Raw genomic sequence first — 26,868 nt, 5'->3', positions numbered from 1 at the left:
AAGTTGTTTGCATGTTTGTTGTGTTGGTAGTATCCAAAACATATTGGATTTCGTTTCATATCTTTTAAATACGAAATTATGTTGTTAATTTGTACTGGCACCAATATTCATATTAATTAATCTTAAATCTTTACTATCAGAATTTTTTTAATTTTTCGTTAGCTCAGTGGTGTCATAAAATAAAAGGGTTTATTTTTAATAGTTCTTTGACTGATTATAGTTTTATTTATGCATTGATAATTATTGAGATTTTTGTTTTATTGATAACGAGATTTATTTGCTTCACCAATTTTGAATTACTATATGATGTTTGTCTAGTAAATACCTACTATTGTTAGATTTTGTATACTATAACTTCCATTATTCATATTCTATTTAATACAAAACTTGAGAGTGTTGTGAATACCGTCAGGTTTCTCATGCCAGAGCAGTATCTCGTTGACTTGCACGAATTACAGTTCAATATTGCTTAACGTCTGCGAGTTATTATTGGATATACATATAAATAAAATAATTTTGAGTATCCTGAATAAGATTAGCAGAACCATTGGCGCTCAGGAAAAAAAAACCTATAAGGCAATTAATCGGTATGTGATACTATTTGCAACATTTCATGAAAAAAATTATCTTTCTGATGGGCATGACTAATGTCGAACCAATAGTAATTAAACGTATATTTGAAGTATTGGTTATAGTGGATAGACTTACGAGGTGCATTATGCAGGGAAGTGTGTGTGTGTGTGTGTGTGTGTGTGTGTGTTGCTTCCCCTCGCCTCCCGCTGCTCCAAACACACACGTGTTGTGGATGTGTGGTGACAGTCGGCTGTGGAGCATGTGCAGAACTGCTCGTGTGTGCGCCGGCAGACTACGGCGTGACCAGCGGCCAGCAGCTGGCCGAGTTCCCCTGCGCCTTCGCCTTCGAGAGCAACGAGTCGCTGGCCGGCTCCTTCGCCAGCCCCAACTACCCGGGCCACTACCCGCGCGACACCGAGTGCCACTACTTCTTCCACGGCGCGCCGCAGCTCGTGGTGCGCCTGCACTTCGACTACTTCGACGTGGAGGGCGTCCCGCCGTGAGTGCACACCACACGACACCACACCACACGACACACGGTCGCCGTCTAGGGGCAGGCAATTTTCGCGAATAAATCTGAACGCCTATTAGATTGCAAAAAGGTATACCCGCACCAGAGGTTTCTTCCTTGTGATTGGCGGCCGTCTGCGAGAGAAGTCGTTTCTTTTTTTTGACCGAGCCACTCAGGATGCGTTTGCTTCCGCACTGAATTACTGTGATTGGTGTTGTAACAATCGACACGCGCCTGAAAGAAATTCACCCAATCACGAAACACAGGCGATGCTACAGTGTTTTAACTTATAAATAATCTCGGAATCTTTCCGCGAAATCTGCATGGCCCTATCGCCGTCACGTCGAAACGACAAAACACGCTCTTATGTCCTCGTGGCGTACTGCATGACGGAAAAGCAAATGGAAAATTTTACAGAACTAAACTTCTTAATTATTAATCTTCTTGGTAAATCTTTATCCTGATAAAACAATTTTCGTTTTACGTTTGGGTACACTTTGACTTCAACTGTTTATTACCTTTATTTTTAATTTTTAGCGTAGCTAACAGCAAATTATTTTCTGGGCCGTATCAATATATAGTATATAGCGTATTTTCTTGTATCTGAAATAAACTTTATCTCACGTTATGCAATAGAAGACTAAAATCTTATATTATTATGCTATCAACATGAAATAAAAATATTCATGTAGAGCGCATTTTATACTGCATTTTATGGATGCATTTGGTTTGGAATTATTTTCTGACAGACATATTAGAGTTCGTCGTGTTACTATTGTAGTGGTGTTGTGACCCTACGGTATTAACTAATCTGATTAGTCGTGTCGTGTTGGTCGTGGTATTGAGACTCCAGCTTTATAAATCAGTTTACGTATTTCTCTACGAGTAATCTTAGGCCTGTGCTATTACTAGTGTTTTGATGAGAAGCTAATATCATATCTAATGTTTAAAATATTCGCTAAGTGGAATCGAATTGCGAATATTGTTTTCGCCGAAGCTGTATTACACTCACTTTATAAAATACGGGATTGAAGTAAAATATAATTTTTTAACATTTGTAATGTTTGAACTGATTAAGTGTTTAACTAATTGGGCGCTAGGTATAACATAATGTAATAAAACTTATAAAATAACCATGCAAAACATTAATTTTGAGCATTCATAAAAGAAAACGGAGTGCCACCTTTTGATTTTTTTTTTTAAATTAAGCAACTTTATTCAAGCAAAACACATACAGCTTAAAAATAAACTAAATGTTTTCATGAGCGAATCATAAACTTCCAATGTTTTAGAGATTTGTAACCAATGCGAATCTTAACATCACAACTGAAGTTTCAAATAAACGAATATCAAATTTCCTGGCAAAGTGAAATTAATAAGAGATTCGATTGATTCGCTTAGTCGAAGTTTCGCACAGGTCTAGAATCCACCTCAAATAAATAGTTAGGCTATTCGTAATTTCACATAAATGTGTCTGTCAACTTCTGGACTCTGCTTTTTGGTGGAAAAAAATGTGTGTGTTTTTTTTTGCAGAAGTCTTAACTAGTTTTTGAATGTTTTGCTTGGATACTAGGATTTTTATTGTGAGTTAATGTTGGAAGAAATAAATTATAAGGGTACTTAACCCTTTATTTTATGAAGATAACGATACATTTACAACGATTGAAATAAATTTACAAAGAGCCCTGGATAATTGTTAGTCAGTGTTCTGTGTAAATATACGGTGAAAATTATTAGCAGTGTGTATGCACAGAGGAACCAAACGTTCATCACAGTGGCGGACACTGCTTTCGTGTTTGGGGGAGGGGGAACAAACAGAGGGTTATATATGGTACTGAATACCTCCCAGTTAAATGGGTTGTCAATTATTTTATATATATATATACATTAAAGGTTAATTAAAGGCATTATTTCTGATGATTTGAAAAGCATTATCAAAATTTTAGTTTTATCTGATTTCTAAATGTTTCTCAAAATGAAAAAGAACCGACTGTAAAGGTCAGATTCAGATTAGAGTACCTATGCTATTTTTTTGCAATCCTTCTAAAAAAATTTTGGAGGGGGAGGGGGTTTAATTGCTCGTGCAACTGTGATTCATCGACCCCGAGCCAGACGCTTCCTCGTGTTTCAAACGTATAGCGTGCACAATATCATCGAAATTGGAATAACGATGCATTAACAATGCAATTGCAAAATATATGAAGTACACACATTTGTTAAAACTACTAGCTCCCCACCTTTTGTGAAATGGTTGTACTGATTCAGAAACCTTCGCGGGCGTGCATACAACTCACAAAAGTTTCATCGCAATCGCATGAATGGTTTAGGAACGCATACAGTAAAACAAACAAACAACAATTATTAATTTTTATGTATAGATTAATAATTTTTAAAAAATGTACAAAACATATTTTAAAAAAAAAAATTTAAATTTTTGGAAATGTATTTTATTAAGACTGTCTGATAATAAATTTATCGTGTTTGCCATTAAATTTAATTTTCGACAATAGTACATAAATAAGTTATTAATAATGACCTACTGCTACAAATAGTTTCTTCTAATAAATAACAATTGATGTTTATAATTCACATTTTGGTTTTCGGAATGCATACAACTGTAATGCTACTGTCAAAAGACACTTTTATGGTGTAAGACAAATAAACAAATGGTAAAATTAAAAATATATATTACAATATTACAACTATCTATGATATATAAAAATTTTATTGTAATTTTAACAATACGAATAGTATAAATATGGCCACACTGGACGCCATATGGTCTGTACTGTAGTCTAAGCATGAGAAAGGCTACTGTTCGCGCCTGAAACTTCACAAGGTTGCAAAGTTAGCGAACATTGTGTGCGTGGCGTGTCAGATGCGAGGCGGCGTCCGCCAGCGACTACGTGGAGTTCTCCAACTACATGGGCCGCGACCGCCGCCACCAGAGGCACTGCGGCCAGCGGCTCGCCTTCGACGTGCGCTCCGACCGCAACTTCTTCAGGGTGACGCTGCGCTCCAACGACCGGCTGGACGGCACCGGCTTCCACGCCAGCTACCGCTTCGTGGACAAGCACTCCCCGCCCGCCACCACGCCCCGGCTCGCCGGCTCCTCCGCGCCCGCAGGTGTGCTGCTTCTCCTTCTTCTCCACCTTCTTCTTCTTCTCATCCTTCTTCTCCTTCATCTCCTCGTTCTCCTTCACTTCTTCTACTTCTCATCCTTCTCCTTAGCCTTCTTCTTCTTATTCTCCTTCACCTACTTCATCTCCTCCTTCTCCTTCTCCTCGTTCTCATTCACTTCTTCTTCTAATCCTTCTCCTCCTTCATCTCCTCGTTCTCCTGCACTTCTTCTTCACATCCTTCTCCTTCATCTCCTCGTTCTCCTTCTCCTTAACCTTCTTGTCCTGCTCCCTTTTCCCATTTTCTTCTTCTCCTTCATTTTTCTTCTCCTTCTTCACTTTTCTTCTTCTTCCTTTTTCTTCTTCTCTTTCTTCTCTATTTCTTCTACTACACATCCTTCTCCGTGTTGGTTATTTCCTTTAGGGGGCTGTCTCGAAATAGCTAGATAGGGCCTGCAATGCGTTTATTGTACACTAACGATTCGTCTGTACCAACATCAGAATGTCATTCACATTCAGAGATAAATTATAAATAATTGTTATTAATCTGACCTGTGAACAAACTCTAATTTTACTTTCTTAATATAATTATTTTCACTCGCACAACATTTTATTGTTAAGAAAACCATTTATTTACCATTTATTTATTTTATTTTAATGGTTACAAACATGTTTTATTACGCAACTCTTTATATAAGTGTTCCTGAAAACCAACAATTTAAAACCAATAAAATAAGTTTTGATTTTATTATTTATTTTTATCTGAATCCCAAATGGAGTGGCGTGGTCCGGAATATAATAGATGACAATATATAATATACATACATTACTGTTAACATAAATTTTAAATACGATTTTAAAAATTGTGTAGCTTACTTAAATACGAAACAATATAAAATACATTACACGAAAAATCGTGTACATAAGAATGTTATAATAAATTAAGTCTTGGTCACATGAAGTAAAATTTTACTACACAATAAAACAGTTTTAATAATTACTTTAGTAAAGAAAACAATTTACTATAGTTCAATTTTTCTATCTGTCTTAGACTACAGAATACATTCAGCGCATTAGGTAAAAAAATGTATTTAATTTCATTCTATGCTAAGTTTTATATGCTATATCTGCAGAATGTTACTATTGAGAATTATTTTCTTTGATTTTACAGGTCACATCCGGGCAGTGAACATTATGATTATAATGACAGTGACTCGTTTGAGATGGTGAAGATTGTGTGGTGGAAATTAACATATGTACATTTCATCTACAGCTTGTTCGAGATTACGTCTGCGTATTTAATGCAAACTGGACCTTTGTGTGCGAAAATAAGGCTATTGTGTGAGTGGACTTTTTCAACTATGGAAAGTTGTACAAACAATTAGTACATCATGCAAGAAATCAATGCGTACTGTTTATTGCTAAGCTGTGCACATCCATGAAGTGATACAGTACTCTAACAAAAAGAAGACATTGAAACGTCATGTTCTAGTGTCAGAATAAATTTTAATAAATATAAGTATTTTTCTTCCGCACAGTGAACCAGTCAAAAGTACAAAAGTATTTTAAAGATTAGATGAAATGACGTACTACATTACTTACTATATAGAGCGACCAAATATACTATTGTACATTTGTTATTATAGCTATCAATAAAACACGATCTAAAGATAAGTGTACTAAAAATAAATATGCATAAATTATTTTGTAAATTTACCACCAATGTAAAAAAAGGTTTGTAAATAAATAGCCTGTAAATTGTAGCATGTATGCTAAGTAGTAGTTGTGTTGTCATACATGTACCTAGTTGTTTTAGAATAACAGTTTTTGGCTAATACAATTCTTTTAATTTTTTTGCTTGTGAATTATTGAAAATAATGTATAGATGCTGGTAACGTGTTAGGTTACAGTTGCATGTCGTTTATTATTATTTATTATTATCCTGAATTAAACTCGTGCATCCACACGTCAAGTTATTCATGTTTTAAATTAAACTTTATGTAAGATTTCAAAAAATATATATATATTATTTCATGTGTGCATTTTAGATCAAAATATTTTTCAAACATTGTCTAGATGAAGTGTACTTCCATGAGTAAGCCAGTGAATGTGTAAAGAATTTGTATAAATTCTCCCTAAGGACAACTTTTTATATTTTTTTAACCATTCTAAAAATGCATTTCTTGCATTATTTTAAATATTGTCGTAATTGTTTACATTAGTGAATGGTTGAATAAACCATTTTATGTGTGAATTCCTTGTATAATTTTCCTGCGTCATAACAATATTCACACTTGTACTGCAAAAAGGGTGTAGAAATTAAAAAAAAATACTTAGCAACAAATCACAGCAATAACTTTATAATGAAAATGTTTATTCATTTGAACAGTACATTAATTTTTATTTTAAAGATTATCCATACATCTTTATTTAATGAAAACATTGTTCGTAAGCATTATCCAAAATAAATTTTGCATTGAAATTGATTGAAAATTGATCTCAATCTTTACGTTTTTTCTAAACAACACTTTTCAACCCACGTTTCCTTTTTAAAAATTAAGTCTCGTTTTATAAAACTTTTATATATAATAGGTATAACATAATCTGAACGATATTGTTATTTTTAACGTATTGACGTATCTGCTAAGTAACCGTTTAAAATTGATTACTTGGACATTAAAATATATTCTGTCAAATTTAAATTATTAAAACTTTAAAACTGTCCATCAGTTTCTGATTATATTAATTTTAATATATATTTATAAAATATTTGAATCATACATTTTGGGGAAAGTTTATATAACCACTTCTCCTGCCTATATAGAAATTTGGGCATTAATTTAGTTTAAAAATGGTGGGCGAATTGGTGTACTTGGCTGAATTCCTGGAAATGTGCATCGCTGTCAAAAACCAGTGTCAGTGAAATTATAAGTTGTTGATACTCTTCATAGAATACAACATTTGTATATGTGAACGGAAATTAATTTTCGTCAAAGCTGGCAGTAAAATAGGTGGACCTAAATTAACTTCACGGATGTGTCCAGTGCAATCTAGTCAACTTTCAAAACTGCTTACTACTTCGCTACGAAATAAACAGCAAAGCTAACTAGGAGATCTCTTGAGGTAATAAATTAACATTTGAGTTGATATACACCTCACTTAATGTTGTATCTTAATTAACAGATATTCAATGACAAATTACAGTTATAAAGTACAAGAGTAACAAAATGGGTAGAGCAACAAGGCCGGGTTTATAAATTACGCAAGAAACGCAAGACGCAAAAAGTTAAATGACTACGTTTTGAAATACACATTTAAGAACCACGCGAGACGCAAAACCGCAACGTAAGCATCGGCCAACTTTCAACTTCTTGCGTTTCGGCTTGAGTTTTTGCCTTCCATACCTGAAGTGAAATTTGTGTGCAAAGAAGGGCGCGTAGTTGTTTTAATTGTATAAATACATCACATTTTCACTTGTTTAACTTTAGCACAGTGAAAGAAAATAACACTTGTCAAATTATTCGAAATTTCATCTGTTTTCATGATAAACATTAATTATCGAAAGAAGCCCGTGGAATAAATTAGTTTTCAACTGTTTTACAGGTTCAGATTGTAGGGTTGGTGACGTCTTGCGAATTGCGTGTCTTATAAAATACCGTGATTTTCTTGCGTGGGTTACGTGTTGCGTTTTTTAGTCGTTACGTTCCTTACGTAGTTTATAAACCCGGCCAAAGTCCAGTTAATGATAGTTGTATCAATGCACTACCAGCAAATATTTGCTACTAGTCTGTTGGAAATACCACAGTTTTACCGTAACTCGTACCAGAGTTTCGTATAGTTTAGTTAGCAACACTGCCTCCAGCGAAGAGCACTTCGAAGTGTAGTGACCCATTAGGCAGGCAGTTGCTAAAAAGCCGCCGCATGAGTTGGACGGCTGTCACGATTGAAGGTAAGGAAGCAAACACTGAAGTTTTGTAGCTCAGTCAGTCTCTAAATTATTATTTTAAGGTTAGATTTCACATGCCATGTTGGTTATAACATAACAGTTATGTACTACAAGTTAGGCTGGAATTAAAAAAGTCACCTCCATCCGTCCGTTTCATTCTTCATACTTTAGACGGACGGACAGACTGATAAAATTATAATCTCCAAATATCTGCAAGGTTTCTTTTTTCGTGTCAAATATATTACAAGGTTTTAAAGTTTGTTAAATTGTTTAGCTGATTCCGTAATTATTTTTTAAAGATTTATTCTTCAAACATATTTGCCTGAGTCACAGAAGTGTTATTAATTCCGCATGGTAACTCTGAAAATGTTTAAATAAATGCCAGAATGGAAAAAAAAAGTTTATGATTTATAAGTGCATAACTTTAATGACTTTCAAACTATTCTAATAATACAAGACATGTTGTAAACAGCTCTGCGGATTGACGTACGGCCGTGACGAGCTATTGAAATTCCGGCTATTCGCAAGCTGTAAAATATACAAAATTGATTTGTGACGGAACATAAAAATGTACGAGCAATTGTAATTAATTTTACAGGTATAGCTCTTGAATGGATAGTCATGACAAGAAAATTAAATTATCGACATGACGTAATAAAGTCTCTTAATTTGTCTCGCCATAAGATCGTTAAATGTGATAGCGTCAGTTTTTTTTGACGTGACGTCTAATAAATCGATGAACGCCGGCTGCACGCACGAACAAGTGTCCCACTACGGATGTCCCACTACGGATGTCCCACTACGGATGTGTCCTGTTTGCTCATTCCATTGTACGCATGCGTGGCATCTCTCTTCATGCTCATTGTAGGTACGCATGCGTGGCATCTCTCTTCATGCTCATTGTACGCATGCGTGGCATCTCTCTTCCACTCGATTGGAACAACCATCGATTTGACTTTTCAATCATATTTTCGTCTTTTGAATTATTAATATTATGTAATTTAACGATCGTCCACCGATTTTCAGCACAATCTGTACGGTTATTTAAAAGTAATGATGAATATTAAAATACGTTTTGAACCAACAATGGTGTTTTACAGTTACAAATAATAATTCAAATTACACCCGGGATCTTTTGCACAATTTTTAAAAAAATATTGTAACACATTATAAATAAGTTTGGTGTATTTGGGATGCGTATTTGTTATAAAATCGTAATAATATTATTCACCTACCGTGAAGAAAATTTTTATAACTTGTATATAACATCTAAAACTATCGTATTTCAAGTATTGCCTCATGGCCGTGCGGTCAGCCTCGCGAACTGAAGGTTGTCGGTTCGAATCCCGGCACTGCGAAACTTTTTTTTGTACTTGTAAAAATAAATATGGCGCACGCAACATTTCAAAAGTAATAAATAGGAAGCGGAAAAATTCGCGGGTTCAATGCCCTGTAGGATGAACTCCACAGTTATACGTACACTCGGTCAAATGTCACCCACTCATTGGCTGCTGCCTTGTGAGACGTCCCAACGTAGCAGCCTGTGATTCAATAAAGCTTTGGTTTGGTGTTTCTTATTGGCCCAGAGTCATCCAGGTGAGTTGCGAGCCAATAGCAGAGGCAGCACTGAGGTATAACTATTTGTATTTTAGCCTATCGCGAAATGAATTCGCGAATTTTTCCGGTCTCTAGTAATAAATATATATGAATTAGGAATGCAAATAAAAGTAAATTTATTAATTAAATTGTAGGTACATTTCATTTCACTCCTTTGTATCCATACAAAATAGTGATAATTTAATAAAAATGATTCAATTTTATTTATAAAAGTATGCATAGGTAGATTTTATCATACGAGAGATAGAAAAATTTAAAAAAAAAATATTCCTCAAAGAATATAATATTTTTAATGCCTAAATGGTTTGGTTGCAAAAACCTATTAACGGCTGTCTCAGGCCGAATATGATATTTCATTTTCTTCTGGATCAATCATTTCATCAATGTTTTGTTATGACGTTGTCACGTTAAACTATTGTCCGTAAACCGACTTTACAGACAACCAATTATTTTTAGTACCAGATTATCGCATTAGAAAAATTAAATTGTATTCGTATCTTGTGGATTAACTTATTTTACAACTTGAAAAGGCCGTGCTAAAACTATAACCATTACTTTTATAACGGGAAACAATTACTATTACGTTTAAATTGCACAACGGTGGCTTCAACTGTAGTAGCTATGCCGGTAAAACCTATACACTAATAGAATTATCTAGCTACTCGCACGTGAATTCACTCGTCTCAAACATTCTCGCTCAATGTAAGTACAGTGTAATATTACTTGTTATAAGAAATTTGGCCAAGAAATTTAACGTAGAATTTTTTAAAATTATACCAAAAGTGATAAATGTACGCAAAATTTGTTTTAAACTTAATTTAAGGACGCGAATCTCGCGTAGTTTCCACACCCGCCGCTAGAATTCGCTGCCGGAGCAGCTACGACAACTATCGAATTATTTCATTTGCAGACAAAATTTTTAAACTAAATAATGAAACGGCTCCTATAGAAGCGAAGAAGACCTTTAAAAAAATACTAAATCCCAGCTTTGGACCTGATTTTCGACAAGGAACTTTATTAAAAAACTGTCAATATTTTTAAAAGTAATCAAACAGTTAATACTATAAAGTTTTCCTTTGGCTTTATGAACAATGGTGCGCCCCATCCGCCACAGGTGATTACAAATTTCTATGCCATGCGACTTCCGTTCCATTCACTAATTTACTCCTACCTGATGCCGTATACTGAGAGCTAAGATGCTACAAATAAAAAGAAAAATTAAAATATAAGTGATCTAGTTAAAAATGTGAGAGAAGTATGTTGTATGTAATTTTTGTTATCAAGAAAATTGAACGGGTGTTTTTAGGCACGAATTTTATTACTTAGGACCTATCAGTCGGAACTGCCGTGTGTGTGAAAGGGCAGTGGACTCATCAGTCAGAACTGATGGATTGACGAACTGATGGCTCCCCATCGAGCCCACAGTCCGAACGGCCGTGTATGGGAACAGTGTCTCACCAATCCAAACCATCAGTCCAAAAAAATCAGTCCATCAGTCCATCAGCTGAGTGTCATGGAACACGTCTTTGCTTATACTCCTTGGGTGCTATGCTATTTTTTTTTTTCCTTTTTCTAACTAAAAGTGCAACTGCAATTGCAACATCCAAAGTTTCATCCATAATCTACGATGAAACAATACATCCAACAGCAACAGCAACCGCAACACCAAAACTGATCATGTGTGTGGGAAGACTAAACTTTCAATTTCAGTTTCAGTTCGTTCCAATCTGGGAGCTGGAATGATCATGTTATTAACATGATAAAGGCAATAGCGTAATGGACGTGATGCGATGGACGCCACTTGAATAACACAATTTTATACCCAGTCAAGTTCATGTTGTGCTGTACGAGCATTCATAGGAAAATTCTGAGGCATTTTGGGGTAGACAATTGCTATTAGTAGAGATGGCTTCAACACAATATGATTGCACAAGATGTCATGTTTTGAAACATTGTTCAATATTTTGTCATTGATGTTTTACCATGCAACTAAGAATAATAAAGAAAATAACATTTTTAAAAACTGTTATCTAATAATCTTATGTTACACTGTGCCTTCGGTACATACTAGCAATGAATAAGTATCAATTGATTACTTTCTTTCAGGGATTCTCATGCTGTTTTTGTATCCTTACTACAGAGGCTGAAGGCATGAGTGCATTCAAATCTAGATAAATAAATGAAGCATTAACTTCATCATTCCAGTTACTTCAGGTCTATGCAACCTGTAGTAAAAATTGTATTACTATAAAGTACAGGGATTCTTGTAAATAACACACAAAGCTTGGAAGACTTCTTTTACTTTAAAACGCAGCACATCAGAACATATGTTTTTGCAGGAAACATTACATCCATAACTGAAGTGTTTTGGTCATAATTTAGCAAATAATTGTCTCTTCTGCCAATATAAAAATTTATAAAACGTCAAGCAAAATACTTGAAGTAAAAAAAAACAGCCAACCGGTACATGAAATATTTGGTATTTTACTTACATCATTATATTTTTATATTTTGTTTTGGTAGCCTTGCTTAGTAATTATTTATAATTAATACATATATGAGTCGATGTTTTAGCTGCAGACTTGCAATGACAGCTGGCCAGTAGTGAAGGAGGATGTCAGAGGCTGGCTCTCTTTGGACAACAGCAGAGCCCAGCATTGCCACAAGGGGTATAGTAATGCCCACGCTTGGCCAACCTGTACGCTAAGACTGTGCGGTGGAGACCGAAACATGAATTGTCAGAGACTTGGATACTCTGATACATACACCCACAATGATGTGGGTGTTAAAACAGCAAGAGAGCATGTTGAAAGATGGTAATCCAAAATTGGGTAAAGATATTCCAGGAAAATAATACCACTTCACTAAACCATGGCGTTCTTGAAAGTAGTGGGGGTTATTCCCGCGTTAAATGACCACATTTCAGCTACGAACTTTCACTGTAATATATGATGTTGAGCTGTGGCCGACTCTAGTTTAAGTGCTGAAGGCAGGTGAGACCATTTGAGTCGAACCTGGCCCGAAGACCTGGCAGAAGGATGCTGGAAGTCGCCACTTGCAAGGAATTTTTTTTTTCGTGGAAGATGCCTAGAGAGGGTGGAGGAAGGTAGCCAAAGAGGAGGCAGACCACACAGGAAGTGGCTCTTATGGTGGTGAAATGAGGAGCTATAGGGGCTTAAGTTAAGTTACCCCGGCAGATGGCTTACATGGCAAACACAAACATCTCTAAAAGAAAAAAAAAGGGGGGGGGGGACGGAAGTATGTGTAAAAGCATACCTATCTATGGAATGACAAAAGAACTGGGGGGGAGGGGGTAAGAAACACTGCAATGAATTAGGAGGGGGTAAGTAGGAAGTCGGGAACGCTATGCAGCAAGAGAGCGAGGCCATGGCAGTCCCGGTGTAATTATCAGTGATACACCATGCAGACACCAGCAGGAACCCAAGCAAAAAAGGTGTGGCACACTGGCGTGATGATGTGGTCATGCAACAGGGCCCTATGGCTGTACGCTAGCTGAGAAGACTGAACACGCATGCAAACAGAAATGCAGTGGGCTGAAGCCCGGTGTCGCTGCGGGGAACTAATACAGGTCTTGGGCTCTTTGAACACTAGAGTAGGGCAAACTCCAAATAATACTTAAAAATAGCAAGAAATGTCAAAACTAAAACTGTACACTGGATCACATTACTGGAACATAATTGTCATTAATTTAAAGGTATCTACTGTGCTCAAAATTAACCAATTAGCGGCACACCTATTAGAAAAAACATAGAGGATAATGTAGTTAGTTCATACAAGATGTATTGGTGAATTACGAAACAGGATGAAAAACAAAAATAATATTTTTGATTTTGAGTAGGCATTAAAAAGTAAAAAGAAAATAAGGCACCTTAAAAAAATACCTGTGAAATTGTGTCCAGGTTTTTGTGTGGGTATGCGTGTGTATGTGTGCATGTGTATTATGTTATATGCATATATACAGCTAATTCCTGTAACAAAATTTTACAAGAAACTTTGAAATTACAGCCTTAATAAAAAAGATAAAATTGTATGTCTTTAATAGGTCAAGGGCTAAATTTTTTAAACTTTTTAAACTTTATATGCACGACATATTCTTAAGTGGACTTTTTAAAGGGTTTTACTGTATGTGTGTGTTTGTTTATATATGCATATGCATATGTGTATGTATGTGTGTATATATGTACGAATACATAATATATATAGTATGTAAGAATGTATACCAAGAAACTCCGAATTTTTATGTGTACAGAAAACTGTGCACAATATTTAAACATACCATAGGCAGACTTTTTAGGATTTGTGGAAAGACTGGAGAGTAAGTAAACATAATACAATTTAGAAAAAAATTCATTTTAATTACAAAAGACAGAAAACATACACAATATATTTTACATAGCTTATCATAAGTGATGTGGAGATACCAACAAAGAATAAAGCAAAATATAAATTATGTAACTTAACAAAATATTACAGAGATTTCAATCTTCACAATACTTATACCACAAGAACTAAAAAGTTAAAATTACAGTAATAAAAAGCAGCAATATTAATTAAAATTATTACTGTTGACTAGCATATTAGTATAAAAATGTACAGAAATGTGTACTCTACAGTACAGTCCAAAGTGAAAATCTAAGTTCATTTTAAAAAGCTGAAAGCCAAATACTGATCACCACTTAAGACATACTCTAACAAAAAAAACTTCTACCAAAAAATGATTTTTGGTAGAAATTTTGTACAAATATGCCTTATAAGGCCCCTTCCGTAATCATACATTTTATTAAATGGTGTCCTGAAGAAACTGAGTTTGAGACACAGTGTAAATTTTTCCTTAAGATACTTAAAAGACAGAATTTAAAGATTGAGAAGCAGAAATATGGCAATATTTGGCTTTTAAAAAGATATAAAAGTTCTAATATGTATCAATCCTGTGATGTGTTAGACGTGTAGCTTTACATATAAATGACGTAAACATGGTTATAATAATCCTGGTTTTAATAGCTTCACTGTGTGAAATAAATGGTAATACTTGTTTGAAAACAACCATTTTGAAAAATTATAAAACTAATTACTTTATATCAAAGTACAATGAAAAATATAAAGAAGTCATAGGTAGGTCTCACGATTATAAACTTTAACTAGTACAATTATATTTAAAAACTTGTACAAATAGTATGCAAGAATTTTGCAAAAATGATAGAGCTGTGTGCAAAACAATTACCTGAAATTAAAACATGGGTTTTAAATACCTTATCTTTGGTAAATCATATGCTGACAAATGCAGTTAAATTTAATTGTTAGGATAGATTACGCATGGACTAAGCACTTAAATATTGCAGTGATAAAAAAAAACATATAATATAAAATTTGGCAGTGATAATAAAGTATATTTAAAGGTCTTTTATCTGGTAAGTTCATGACCACAACCATTTTTGATTGAAGATTTTGCTGGATTATGGAATGTTGATGTAGTTTTAACAGGAATACTAAAGAAATTCACCCATGAAATGTAACTGCTATAAAATGGGAAATGCTGTAATGAACTGAAAACCGACCAGAACCATAATCTCTGAGCGAACTAAAAATGCCGGTAGCTGGAATTCACACAAAATAATTTGAACTTAATTGATGCTGGATTACGGAATGTGCTGAGCCATAGAAAGCCGGATTAAAAACCTTGCACTGTAGTAAAGATGTAGGGTTGATCAGCTGGCACATTGGTTGTCAACCACAGGAAAGAAAAATACAGTATGTCCATAAAATAATGCCCAAGTTAAAAATTTTAATAATATCAACTGTAAGCATTGTAGATCGTTAATTCGCAGCGCCACATAAATGATGAGGGTAAAGCGTTTTGAGTTCTGCAATTTGCTAAGAGTGAATCAGTAATTCCAGTTCAGAATGTGTTTTGTTTTAAGTTTAATTGTGATCCCCCAAGTGGCAAAAACATTGCACGATGGTATAGGCAATTCGAGACGACAGAGCTCTTTTTCGCTGGCCTCCATGTTCACTTGACATAACACCATGCAAATTCTTTGGGGCTTTATAAAAGTTGTCTACGTTCCGCCGCTACCTAATTATTTTTCAGAGTTGAGACACAGAATTGAAGAGGCTATTTATTGCTTCCATTACTCCAGACTTCTGAACCAAAGTTATTAAAGTTAGAGTTATTAGCCCAGTGTGGTTTCTGAACCATTAGTGACGCTGAACTATGTATTCCACAACCTCGCATCTAATTATTTAGTGTTTTTCTGAGCCCTGCAACTCTGAAGGGACTTTAGGTTGGATGTGTGCCGTATAACTAAAGGTGCACATATGGGACATTTGAAAGAAAAACTAGGTTAGTTTACCTTCAATTTTATGTATGATTTGTTGTAAATAGTCTAAATTAAAATTTATAAATTCTTATGTGAAATATATTAATATTTCTACATACAATATTATTAGTTTTATATACTAGTATATAAAACATCATACATCATAGTGAGCTAATAGATTTAGCAAAGATGCCAACTTTTAAAGGTAAATTTATTTTTTGGTACATAAATTTAATTAAATAAATAATCTAAATTATTTTTTGTTACAATGTCTCATTAACAATTTTTTTTATAAAGGGATCAATGACAAAACATTCAATTGTAAAATAACCCACATATTATTCATCAATAGTATCTATCTAATTCAGTAAAAGAACGAGAAATATATTATCAATACGGAAGGGGTGGCATCTTAAGGAATTCAATCTCTTTTTAGAGGTTGTGACTTTTCACTTATGATGTAGTGTATTTGGTAATAGTTTCTTTGTGTTGAAAAACAAAAAATCAACTGTTAATAAATTTTCCAGAAATTTGTTGAATCTTTTTTTCCATTTTGAATAGGGGGTAGCTACCCTCCCTGATCAAGCCCTTGATTATATTTCTATTAACTTCATAGTACATAACATTAAATGAGTTACTGGCATACGGAGTATCAAATGTTTAATATATTTATTGCTCCATAAAAACATTCACATAGCTATTTTCCATAAAAGTATAAATAAAATCACAGGACCTTAAAAAAATACATTCACAAAAAACTTGACGATCACAACAAATGTCATCTGGTTAAAAATGAACAAACGAGATAATTATTAGTATGTACATTCTGGTTGTTCAAATGTAAACGTTGTCACTGAATAAACATTAATGTTTTAATTCTTAGTATGCAGCACAAAAATTAACAGAATCATAATGTAACTAATAAATAATATTCATACAATACAACTAAAACTGTCCAAGAATAAATGGCAAAATATGTAAACTTGCTTTTATACATGCTTAAATTAGAGATAAATATTTAATTTTGAAAGAGTAATTTTTTTGTCATGAAACTGGAAAAGCAATGAAATGAGAATTATTAAATTGAAATATCAGTAACACTGTCTAAGTATATGTGCAAGCAATTAACATAAAGTAAACTATTGTGGTGTGTAATAAATGTGATTTAAAGTAAGTAAAATATCTTAGGAAGTACGTACAAAAGCTACATTTTGGCAATGCAAGAATATATATAGTTTTTGAAAGTGTTGAAATAAAAATAATTTATGGCTGCTATGCTATTAAACAGAGCAGAAGAAAATAGCGCTCCTTTGTTTGCATTCAAATTATTATTTCCACAGTGTTTGTGGGTTATATTATAATGATATTGCAGAACATTTCTATCAGCGAAATGTTTTTTTAGAAATGAGGATTTACTCCTCCAGAAGCTGAAATATTTCTTGGCAAGAAACCTCAAATAGTGTTCACTGGATGTAAAAAAATACCCTATTGCAGAGTTAAGTGGCTTCTTTAATCCTTGCACCTTGAGCAAATTTCATTGATTCCTGTAAGTGCAAGCACTCAACACGAGGACGTTGTAGGCCATGCGATTTTCGCATCTATCCTCTTGTAGGCGAACATGCAGTGCTTGCCCCCTTCTGCGACCACGCCTTTCACGTCTTGTGGGCACTCGCTGTCGTTCAGGAGTGTTTCTAGGGAACAAGCAACATGCTAATAGATAATGCACACTGACAGTGTATACAAACAAGCGCGTACACAAAAAAGGTTGTACAGTAGAGTCATGCTAATCCAGACCCTTCTTGTCTGGACATCCGGTTAATGTGGGTGGGATTTTTTTAAAAAAAAAAAAAAAAAGATTTACTCATTTACATAGGTTAAGAACCAAAGTCTTCAAATTACTGTTGGTTTGAAGTATTGTTCTAAAACATTTCAGATATTTATTTGTTAAATGTGATACAAACATTTAGGTTTTTATGGTTATGTTAAAGATTCTAGAAACATGTAGAAAAATTCCAGAAGTTTTTGTGATAGTGTTAAGCAAGGAGCTATATACTTATATCTACAATATTAGAGAATCATTTGTGGTTAAGTCAAATTTTAAACTTGATTTTAGTGTTTTAATACTCTACATAGTAATTGTATCTTCCAAGACCATCTTTCTTTCTAGATGTTTCTTGAAAATTCTCTTATTGGAAATACTAATTAATCTCAAAATTTCCTCTGATTAGTGTAATATTTAAGAAATTCCTAGTAGGTAATGTATATTTACATAAGTTTATTAAAAGATTTTAAAATGTACACCCATTAAAAATATTACAGAAAAGAAAACTTGCTTGACATTAGCGTAAATTTTGTCCCATTTAATTCTTCTAAATTTTAATAATGGAATGTTTTAGGCTGTTTTAGCATTTTCTGACAAATAGCACTTTTTTGTAGGAAGCCTATGGTTCACACCAGTCCATTCCAATGGACCAAACAATTCCAAAGTTCACCGAAGTTTGCCACGCGTTCATGCAACATCCATAGGACAAAACTGTGTGGGAATGATGTCGAGGTTATCTTTCACAGACTTTAGTGACTGAAAAATTAGAGAATAATTGTCAAGCTACACTAAAATTATTTTAAAATAGTGTTAGGTTAGCTACAATAAAAAAAACTAGAATATCCTGTGTATGGTTGTTTAAGTTAGGTTGGATTAGCAACATTATTTTTATACAATAAGTGGGTGAATTACTTATATTAATTTTGCTACATTTTAAAATGGCAATTCCTAACCACCATTAAAATTTTGTTACAGTATTTTAAATGTAGCTAGTTGACCATTTTCATGATATCATCAATTTTCAATTTTTAATATTTATAGCTAACTTAAAAATTAGTTAAAATGATAAAACCACCAACATTAGGAAATTTTTTTTATTTTCAGAAAAGTATCTTTCTTTCAGAATCACCAATGAGATAACCAATCATCATAAAACTTCTAACCAAATAAAAGCACATAAAATATAATTGGATATTTAAAATATAAATCCTTGACGTGTTGATTACAGGTAAACAGAAAAAACCTGAGGAGGAATAAAACCTGAACATGCACGAACGCGGCCTCGGAATTCACTGGTGTAAATCTAAGTTTCAATTTTTCCCTTCATTTGCATAAAATATGAGCAATTCAATTCTCAAAATTCCCCATCAACAGAAACCAATTATTTTTTTTGAATAACTACATACTGAGTAGTGATTTGCACATTATTTGAAGGATTATAGCAAAGGCTTAACCAAGGGGAGGGGGGTGGGGGGGTTGTTTGTGTGTTTTAGGTGTTCAATCCCCTCCGCCCATTGAAATAAAGTCAAGAAATTGTGAATGCTCATGTAATGCAAAGCTCATTGTCTGAAGTTTCGCACTGAGCAACGAAAGAGATAATGTCACTGAGCAGCCCAATTGGTTTAGCAAACGTAAACAAAGTTGCATCGCAGTGGTTGGTCATAACTGGTCAGTTTCAAGTCTAGAATCTGCGGACTAATCAGTAGAACAAATCAACTTTGATTATGTTTTAGTTTTGCTTAACAGAATTGGGCATTGGGTAGCAGTGGAAGATTGCAACTCTGCTACTTAGTTCGTACAAAACTCCATAAAACTGTTAAAACACGGGGGAAGAAACGTTTTTCATCATTAAATAAGTCAGGTATATTCATTTAAATACTGTATGTATATGAAGAAGAATGTTGCATAATCGTGAGATACGTAATTTTAAATTACTGTTTCAAACATTGGAAAACTTAAACTTGAATTTCCCGCCTTAGTTGAAACGGACCACATTGAGTGCGATGTGGCTTGAAGTTGTGTTTGAGTCAGTAGCTCAGTGACCTCAACACAATGCATAGGTGTTTATATTCTGTAGATTAGTCATTGTTAGGTCGTTAAGTGGAGCGCACACATTTTTTAACTTCTACGAGCTACATTTTAAAAATTTTGGCCCTTGTGATCGAAGTACATACATATATTAATACATATACAATAGTACAGCCCAGAGCCTATCTTTGGCTCTCCTTCGCTAAAAATATTTCTAAATCGCGGCGCATGAAAGAAAGGTTAGGTTCAAAACTTATTTTTTTAAATTCTGTTTTAACTGCACTTCAACTGTTTGTTAGTTTTTAACACCCTTACTATATATATATATATATATATATATATATATATATATACATACATACACACACACACACATATATATATATCTTCCCAACATCAACTTATTAGGTATAATATTGTAAAGTGCCTACCTAAATCCATTTGGTTAATTAATTAATTATTTTGGCAACAGTAGTTTACTTCCCCTATGTATTTTTTATTTTATTAGGTTTGTGTAGGTATTAAATATTGTAATGTAAACATACTTATGTGAATTAAAAGAGAGATTGCGTACAAACTACAAACCTATAATAGCCCAGTTTTGAAAAATGAAATTTGCTGCTATTTAATTTATTTAACTAAGAAATAAATAAGTTCATTAAAATAAAATCAAAGGTTGAAGAGATTGTAATACTACGTTAAGTTTTATTCCAATTTAATGTTTTTTTATTTAAAAATTCAGCTAGGTCGTTCAAGGACTGCTTTGCTCGTATAAACTAACCTAAAAAAAAATATCACATTTATGTTACCCACCAAGTCCTTGGTTCACTGGATTTTTAATTTTTAAGTTTGGTATTATTATTTTTTTTAAGTAATAAATGATGATATTTTTTTGTTTTTATAGGTCACGTTGTAGAATAAAATATAAGAAATAAGAAATTTACCAATGCAATTTCTATGGTCTTTTATATAGGCCTAATATTATATTAGTTTTTACAGTCTATGGAGTTTCTCTTGAAAACCTGGATCAACCTCCCCCGAAAAAAAATCCTGTGTACACCGATGAATTATAGTAATATTTTACCTCCATCATTTCAAAATGTGTCACATTCCTGATCAATATTCAAAACATGAAATATTCTTCAAACAAAACAAGAACAAAATGTTTAACTTTCATCACAGCAAAAAAAAAAAAAAAAATACAAATATACCTACTACTGCATTATTTCACATTATAAGTATTTAAAAATAATTTTTTACCTGCCCTACCAGCTGAAATTATTAAAAATCAGAACAAAAATCTCTGCAATTTTTTTTTAATTTTATCCAAATATTAACTGCAGTTTACTGAAGAAAGAGATAATTTTAACACTTATAAAAGTAATAATCATTTACATCAGGATACTCCAAAGTTTGCTTCAGCTTAATAGTAACTTAAGTCATATCATATAGTCTAACCCAGTTGAAATTTCCCTACTAGTTTACAAACCATTAAATTGTTTGTTCTCAGCACATAAACAATAAAACTTTTTTAAGCAAAATGTCTTTACATTGGATAGAATGAAGAAAAAATTATTGGAAATGACTATTTACATTATTTTATTAAGAAAACAAAAATTAAGTTTTTTTTAAATTTTTTTGTCTGTTTGTTCAAGCATCAATCGAAAAATACTAGATGAATTTCGAAAACCTTTTTTTCTTATTAGAAAGGTCTTGGGCTAACTTAGAAACTAGGCTACATATAAGTACAGAATTACCCCCCCCCCCCCCCCTCCCTCACCCAAGGAAATTAAAAAGGGGTAAAAATTGTTTAAATATAATTAATTATATCTCAAAAACTAATCAAGCTAAATAAAATATATTCGGTACCAATAATTAAAATACAAACCTCCAACTAAAATTTTTTGATTTTGTGAAAGAACAACCCCTTTATACGTGAAAAAGGGGTAAGTATGTTTTGAAGATGAATAATAACATCTACGAATTCAATTAAGCATAATAAATTATATTGGTATCAATAATAAACATACAAATACAAACAACCACAATTTATATTTTTTGCAAATTTCAACCCCTAAGGGGTGAAAAAGGGGTAGCTATGTTTTTAAGATTAATAATAATATCCCCAAATTTAATTAAAGGTAATAAATGATATTGGGTACTAATAATAAACATACAAAAATTGCCAACCACAATTTTATTTCGAGAAATACAAACCCTGAAGCGTAAAAAAGGGGTATTTTTTTTAAGATAAATAATTATATTTCTGAATATAATAAAGGGTAATAAATGATTTTCTGTATCAATAATAAAAATACAAAAATACCTACCACAATTTTAATATTTTGGAAATTCAACCCCTCAGGGGTGAAGAAAGAGGTAAAAAAGTATACTTTTCAGATATATAATTATATACCTATCCAAATTTAATTAAACGTAACAAATTATATGTATTGGGTACCATAATATACATATGTAAACTACAATCTAAAATTTTTATATTTTGCAAAATTCAACCCCTAAGGAAAAAAAAGAGGTAAGTATGCTTTTAAGATTAATAATTATATATCTGAATATAATTAAGGGTAGTAAATGATTTTGGGTACTGCTAATAATAATACAAAAACTACGACCCACAATTTTTATATTTTGCAAAATTCAAGGAATGAAAACCAGTAAGTACAGTTTTAAGATTAATAATTATATATCAAAATTAAATTCAGTATAGAAATTTTTTTTGCTGGCAATAATAAACATATGAAAATTACCAACCACGATTTTACCATTCTGTAAAATTCAACCCCTATACTGTGAAAAAGAGGGAAACAAGGTTTGAAGATAATTAATTATATTTCCAAAATTAATCAAGCATAAATAAAAAATACTAAGGACCAATTACAAACATACAATAACTACAAGCCACAATTTTACCATTTTGTAAAATGCAACTCCTAAGGGGCGAAAATTGGGAAGTCTCAATTTATGGTTACTATATCTCTGAAATAAATTAAGCATAATAAATTATTTTGGGTAAATTTCAAACCTTAAGATTAGTAAAAGGGGCAGGTGTTAAAAAAAAAAACACATTTTTTTTTTGTGTTTAACAAAATTTGTCTTTTAATGGGCGTGAAAAAGAGCAAGTCTTCATTTATTAAACAAATTGTATTTCCGTGACTAATTAAGTAAGAAGTAAAATAATGGTAAAATTTATAAACTACAAAATTATTAATTAACTTTTGTGCAAGATTCTGCCCTTAAGAGGTGTAAGGGGTTAAAGAAAACAAAAATAATATTTCCAAATCTTCTACATTAAAGGGTTAGAAATTAAGAATGAACATTAAGCATATAGAGTTACTAATTGTATTTTTTGGGTTTTCTGTATTTTGTTTTTTAATGGTGTGAAAACAATGTAAGTTATGTTTTACCAAAAAAAATTCATATCTCCATATGAACAAAGCTGCATGTAAGAATCTTAGCATAAATTACTTAAATTCTTAATTACGTAGTGTACTTTGTGTCTATTTATGTAGAAAAAAAGTCTGAAATTAGTTACATTCTTTTCTTTACATGTAAGATTTGAGCAATATTTTGAAATTGTGCGAGTGAACCAACAGGTTTTGAGCTAGTTTGAAAAAAATTCTATCCTGTTCTTTTCTTAAATACTTTTTTTTTCCCTTCAATTTTTCATTTAAACTCAATACTCCATCCTCTCCCCATCCTCCCCCCCCCCCCCCCCCCCCCGCCTTTTTACTTGTCGGTGGATCTGAAGTTCTGAAGTTTACCACTCATTAAAATTTCATTGCACACTATAAAATTATTATTAACTGTTTGAATCTTCAGTCAAATGCAAAAAAAAAATATACAATCCTACAAAACAAACCAATTTTTAAATACTCTAATTTACTGGCTTTAGTTTAATAGTTTTTTAAAAAAAAAAAATAGCCATATACAATTGATGTGTATTTGTAGATAAAAAATACAGATTTTATTTTACCTATTGATTATATATAGACTACTGACCTCAGGTAGATATTAAAGAATACCTTTACTTTGTTTTAAAACTGTGTTTATAGTTGAAGTCCAAAAATTTTGCAAAGAAAAAATAAAGCAGAATATAATAATATTCTGAGTTTCAATATTTTAGAGCTCTTATTCTTTGGCGCGAGAGACATATGTGATTTCACACTGGTAAGTAAAGAAAAATTTACGGAAATATTTTGTGATCTTCCCGACTTTTATAATTATTCACATTTTTCTATACTTTATGCAGAGTGAAAAAAAAACAAACTACATATCTCAAAAATTTGATTTCTTACCTTCTCCGTCCACAAGCTTGAACAGCCCATAGTCTTGTGGATTTGTAATGCGTACTTTGTGGGCAATAATCTTGCAAACATCACGAGTTGTCATGTTTGGTCGAACAGGCAGAGTTTTGGTGATGATCGACCCATGGACTTCATCCGGCACAACTATCTTCAGCACAGAGCGGAAGTCTGCCAACGACCCAACGCGACACTACAAAAAAATCATAATATTTAACTTAGCATTTTAGTTCAAGGTGCAATTATTTCTTAGATCCACAAAATACATTTAAAATTATTATTAATTAATTAATTAGAGGACATAACATCTCATAAAGTGCAGGTCTTTACTACAGTCCTAGATATTGACAAATGAGGATTGACCCCCAGAAGCTGAATTATTTCGTGGCAAGAAACTCCAAATTGTGTTCACTGGACGTAAAAATATTCCCTATTGGAGAAAAAACAGGACGACTTGAGAAACGGGAGAACCTAAACACAGCCCACTGGCTAATGGCACTGTTCAGATGTTCCACATAAGTAGATACAAATAATCAGGGCTTGACCTTGGCAAGAGGCAAGAGACGTCACCGGTGTACCACAATTACACTATTATACAGCCTTATAATCAAGTTAAAATAAAAATCCATACTATAATCACGCACTTGCCGCAATCATTTTAAAAATATTAATTCCCACCAACAAAAGGAAAGAATTTAAAAGCAAACAGCTGTAATGCTTCGGGATCGTTCAAGTCGAGCCTTGGGTTGGTGGTGTTCTTGGTTTCAGCCCGACCGCAAACGCAAACAAAGAAACATTTGCGATTCCTAGCATCGCTATAGTACCAGCTCCTTGACGCCATTTTCCTTTTCCTCCTTTTTGTTATTTCGTTGCTCTTAGTAACACCTTACTATACCACTCACAAATAACAAAATGCTCAGGTTTTAAATTCCAAAGACCTTATTTTATTTTTATTCACAACGGAACACAAACCCAAGCATCTTCATCACTCTCCACCACCACTGTTACATCTTTTTTCGCAACAAAAAAAAAACAACACAAAACAAAAACACATCTGGCCCCACCAACCATCTCAATCTAAATTCTCTTGCACCACATCTTACTCCGCCAAATTTCCCAACACAAATAAAAACACCTTCCAGGTACAAGAAAACCCTTAGTTGGGGAGTGCAAAGTGGTGAAGTTGTGCGCACGCGACCAGAAGGAGGCGGCACTCACGTCGGGGCCGAGGGCGCCGTGCTGCTCCTCGGAGCAGGCGCGGAAGTTCTTGAGGACGTGCACGGCGCCGGACAGGGTGGTGAGGTAGTAGCCGCCCTCCCCGGACAGCAGCGACGACTGCAGCAGCCCCCACATGTACTCCGCCTCTATCTCGGCGGCCACCATGCCGCTCTGCACCAGCACCCACACGAACAGCGGCAGGAAGTCGTCCGCCCCGAGCGTGACGCAGCCCCGCCCTTGGTTGCACACGTTCACCTGCCAGCGTACCAGGACCTAGCACTTTAGAGGCCTAACACACTGGCCAGTGTTTGTAACCATGTTACACACTTCATTAATGAATTATAATTAGGGGCAAAGAATCTCATTTCCAATAATTTTAACGTAATAGCCTAGTACTCTGAATTACAATTACCAAGTTCAAACTAAAATCAATTCAAGACCTAAATGCAAATAAATATAAAAGCAATTAACAGAATAATTATGGGATAAAATGTGAAAAAAATACATATACTGTTCAAATAAACAAATTTAGTTTTTGTGACATACTGTCTTATGCTTCACGGGTACATAAATTTAAAACATCCTGTATTTGTTTGAAAAGGTAGCTATTGTAAATATTAAAGTTTATAAAATGTATTCCAAGATAGATTATGCTATCACAAGCAGATGACTTCAGCACCAACGCGCCTAAAATGATTTAACTTCAAAAATGACTTCGAGCAGTTAGCAACATCGTAATTGTTGCAACCAAACATTGCACAAATATTTCCAGCGATAATTAATTACCACAACAGCAGAAAACTTCGAAAAAAATGTACATTCAACACTTTTTTACTGGTTAGAAGGTAAGGTTTACTACTTTCAATGTCAACATGTTTGCATGTTTATTGTTTAGTTAATTAAAGTGAAATTTTGAATATTTTGAAAAAAATTATTTTCTATAACCAGTAAAACATACAGCAGAAGTGTTAAATTTAACATGCACCCTGCCAAAGTGTGTACTCTAGGAGGTTGCTATTAGCAACGAGCAATAATAGCAAGAATAATGAAGTATGGCTGTATGAATGTTTATTATTGTCAATACTTATTTTCATATGACTCCTATGCCCAGAAAAATTTATCAGGTTATGGGCCCAGTTAAATTATGTGAATGGTTGGTTAGGTTAGGTTAGCTTCAATAAAAATTTTGTAAATTGGTGTGTACAAAAAGTTAGGTTAGGTTGGCTGTGTTTTAAAAACTTAATGGTGTTTCTTGGGACAAGTAATACTCAAAAATACCTTCTTTCTTTTTCCACGGCATAGCACAATCTCTATACAATTACCAAACTGGCAAGTATTTAGGCCTAAATAACTCTTGAATTAGTTTTTTAAGTG

General features: G+C 33.3%; 2 protein-coding genes across 6 annotated transcripts in view; one reads left to right on the top strand and one right to left on the bottom strand.

Moving 5' to 3' along the window:
* Positions 1-6,454, top strand: part of LOC134534704 (suppressor of lurcher protein 1-like) — a 360,907-nt gene extending 354,453 nt beyond the window's left edge. The window contains exons 12-14 of the mRNA XM_063373180.1: positions 865-1,072; positions 3,963-4,210; positions 5,375-6,454. Of these exons, the coding sequence (XP_063229250.1) occupies positions 865-1,072; positions 3,963-4,210; positions 5,375-5,433 (515 nt within the window). The 3' untranslated portion in view covers positions 5,434-6,454. The remainder of the gene's footprint in view (positions 1-864; positions 1,073-3,962; positions 4,211-5,374) is intronic.
* Positions 6,455-14,121: 7,667 nt separating this feature from the next.
* LOC134534701 (protein sprint) overlaps positions 14,122-26,868 on the bottom strand; it is a 731,313-nt gene continuing 718,566 nt past the window's right edge. For all 5 annotated transcript variants that reach the window (XM_063373173.1, XM_063373175.1, XM_063373177.1 and 2 more), the window contains 3 exons: positions 25,495-25,749; positions 24,271-24,469; positions 14,122-17,795 (listed from right to left, as the gene is read on the bottom strand). In XM_063373173.1, coding sequence (XP_063229243.1) covers positions 17,665-17,795; positions 24,271-24,469; positions 25,495-25,749 — 585 coding nt within the window. In that variant the 3' untranslated portion in view covers positions 14,122-17,664. The remainder of the gene's footprint in view (positions 17,796-24,270; positions 24,470-25,494; positions 25,750-26,868) is intronic.

Source organism: Bacillus rossius, chromosome 8 (genome assembly GCF_032445375.1).
Source record: "Bacillus rossius redtenbacheri isolate Brsri chromosome 8, Brsri_v3, whole genome shotgun sequence".
In the NCBI taxonomy this organism is placed as follows: Eukaryota; Metazoa; Arthropoda; class Insecta; order Phasmatodea; family Bacillidae; genus Bacillus; species Bacillus rossius.
This window is presented reverse-complemented; position numbering and strand designations above follow the sequence as displayed.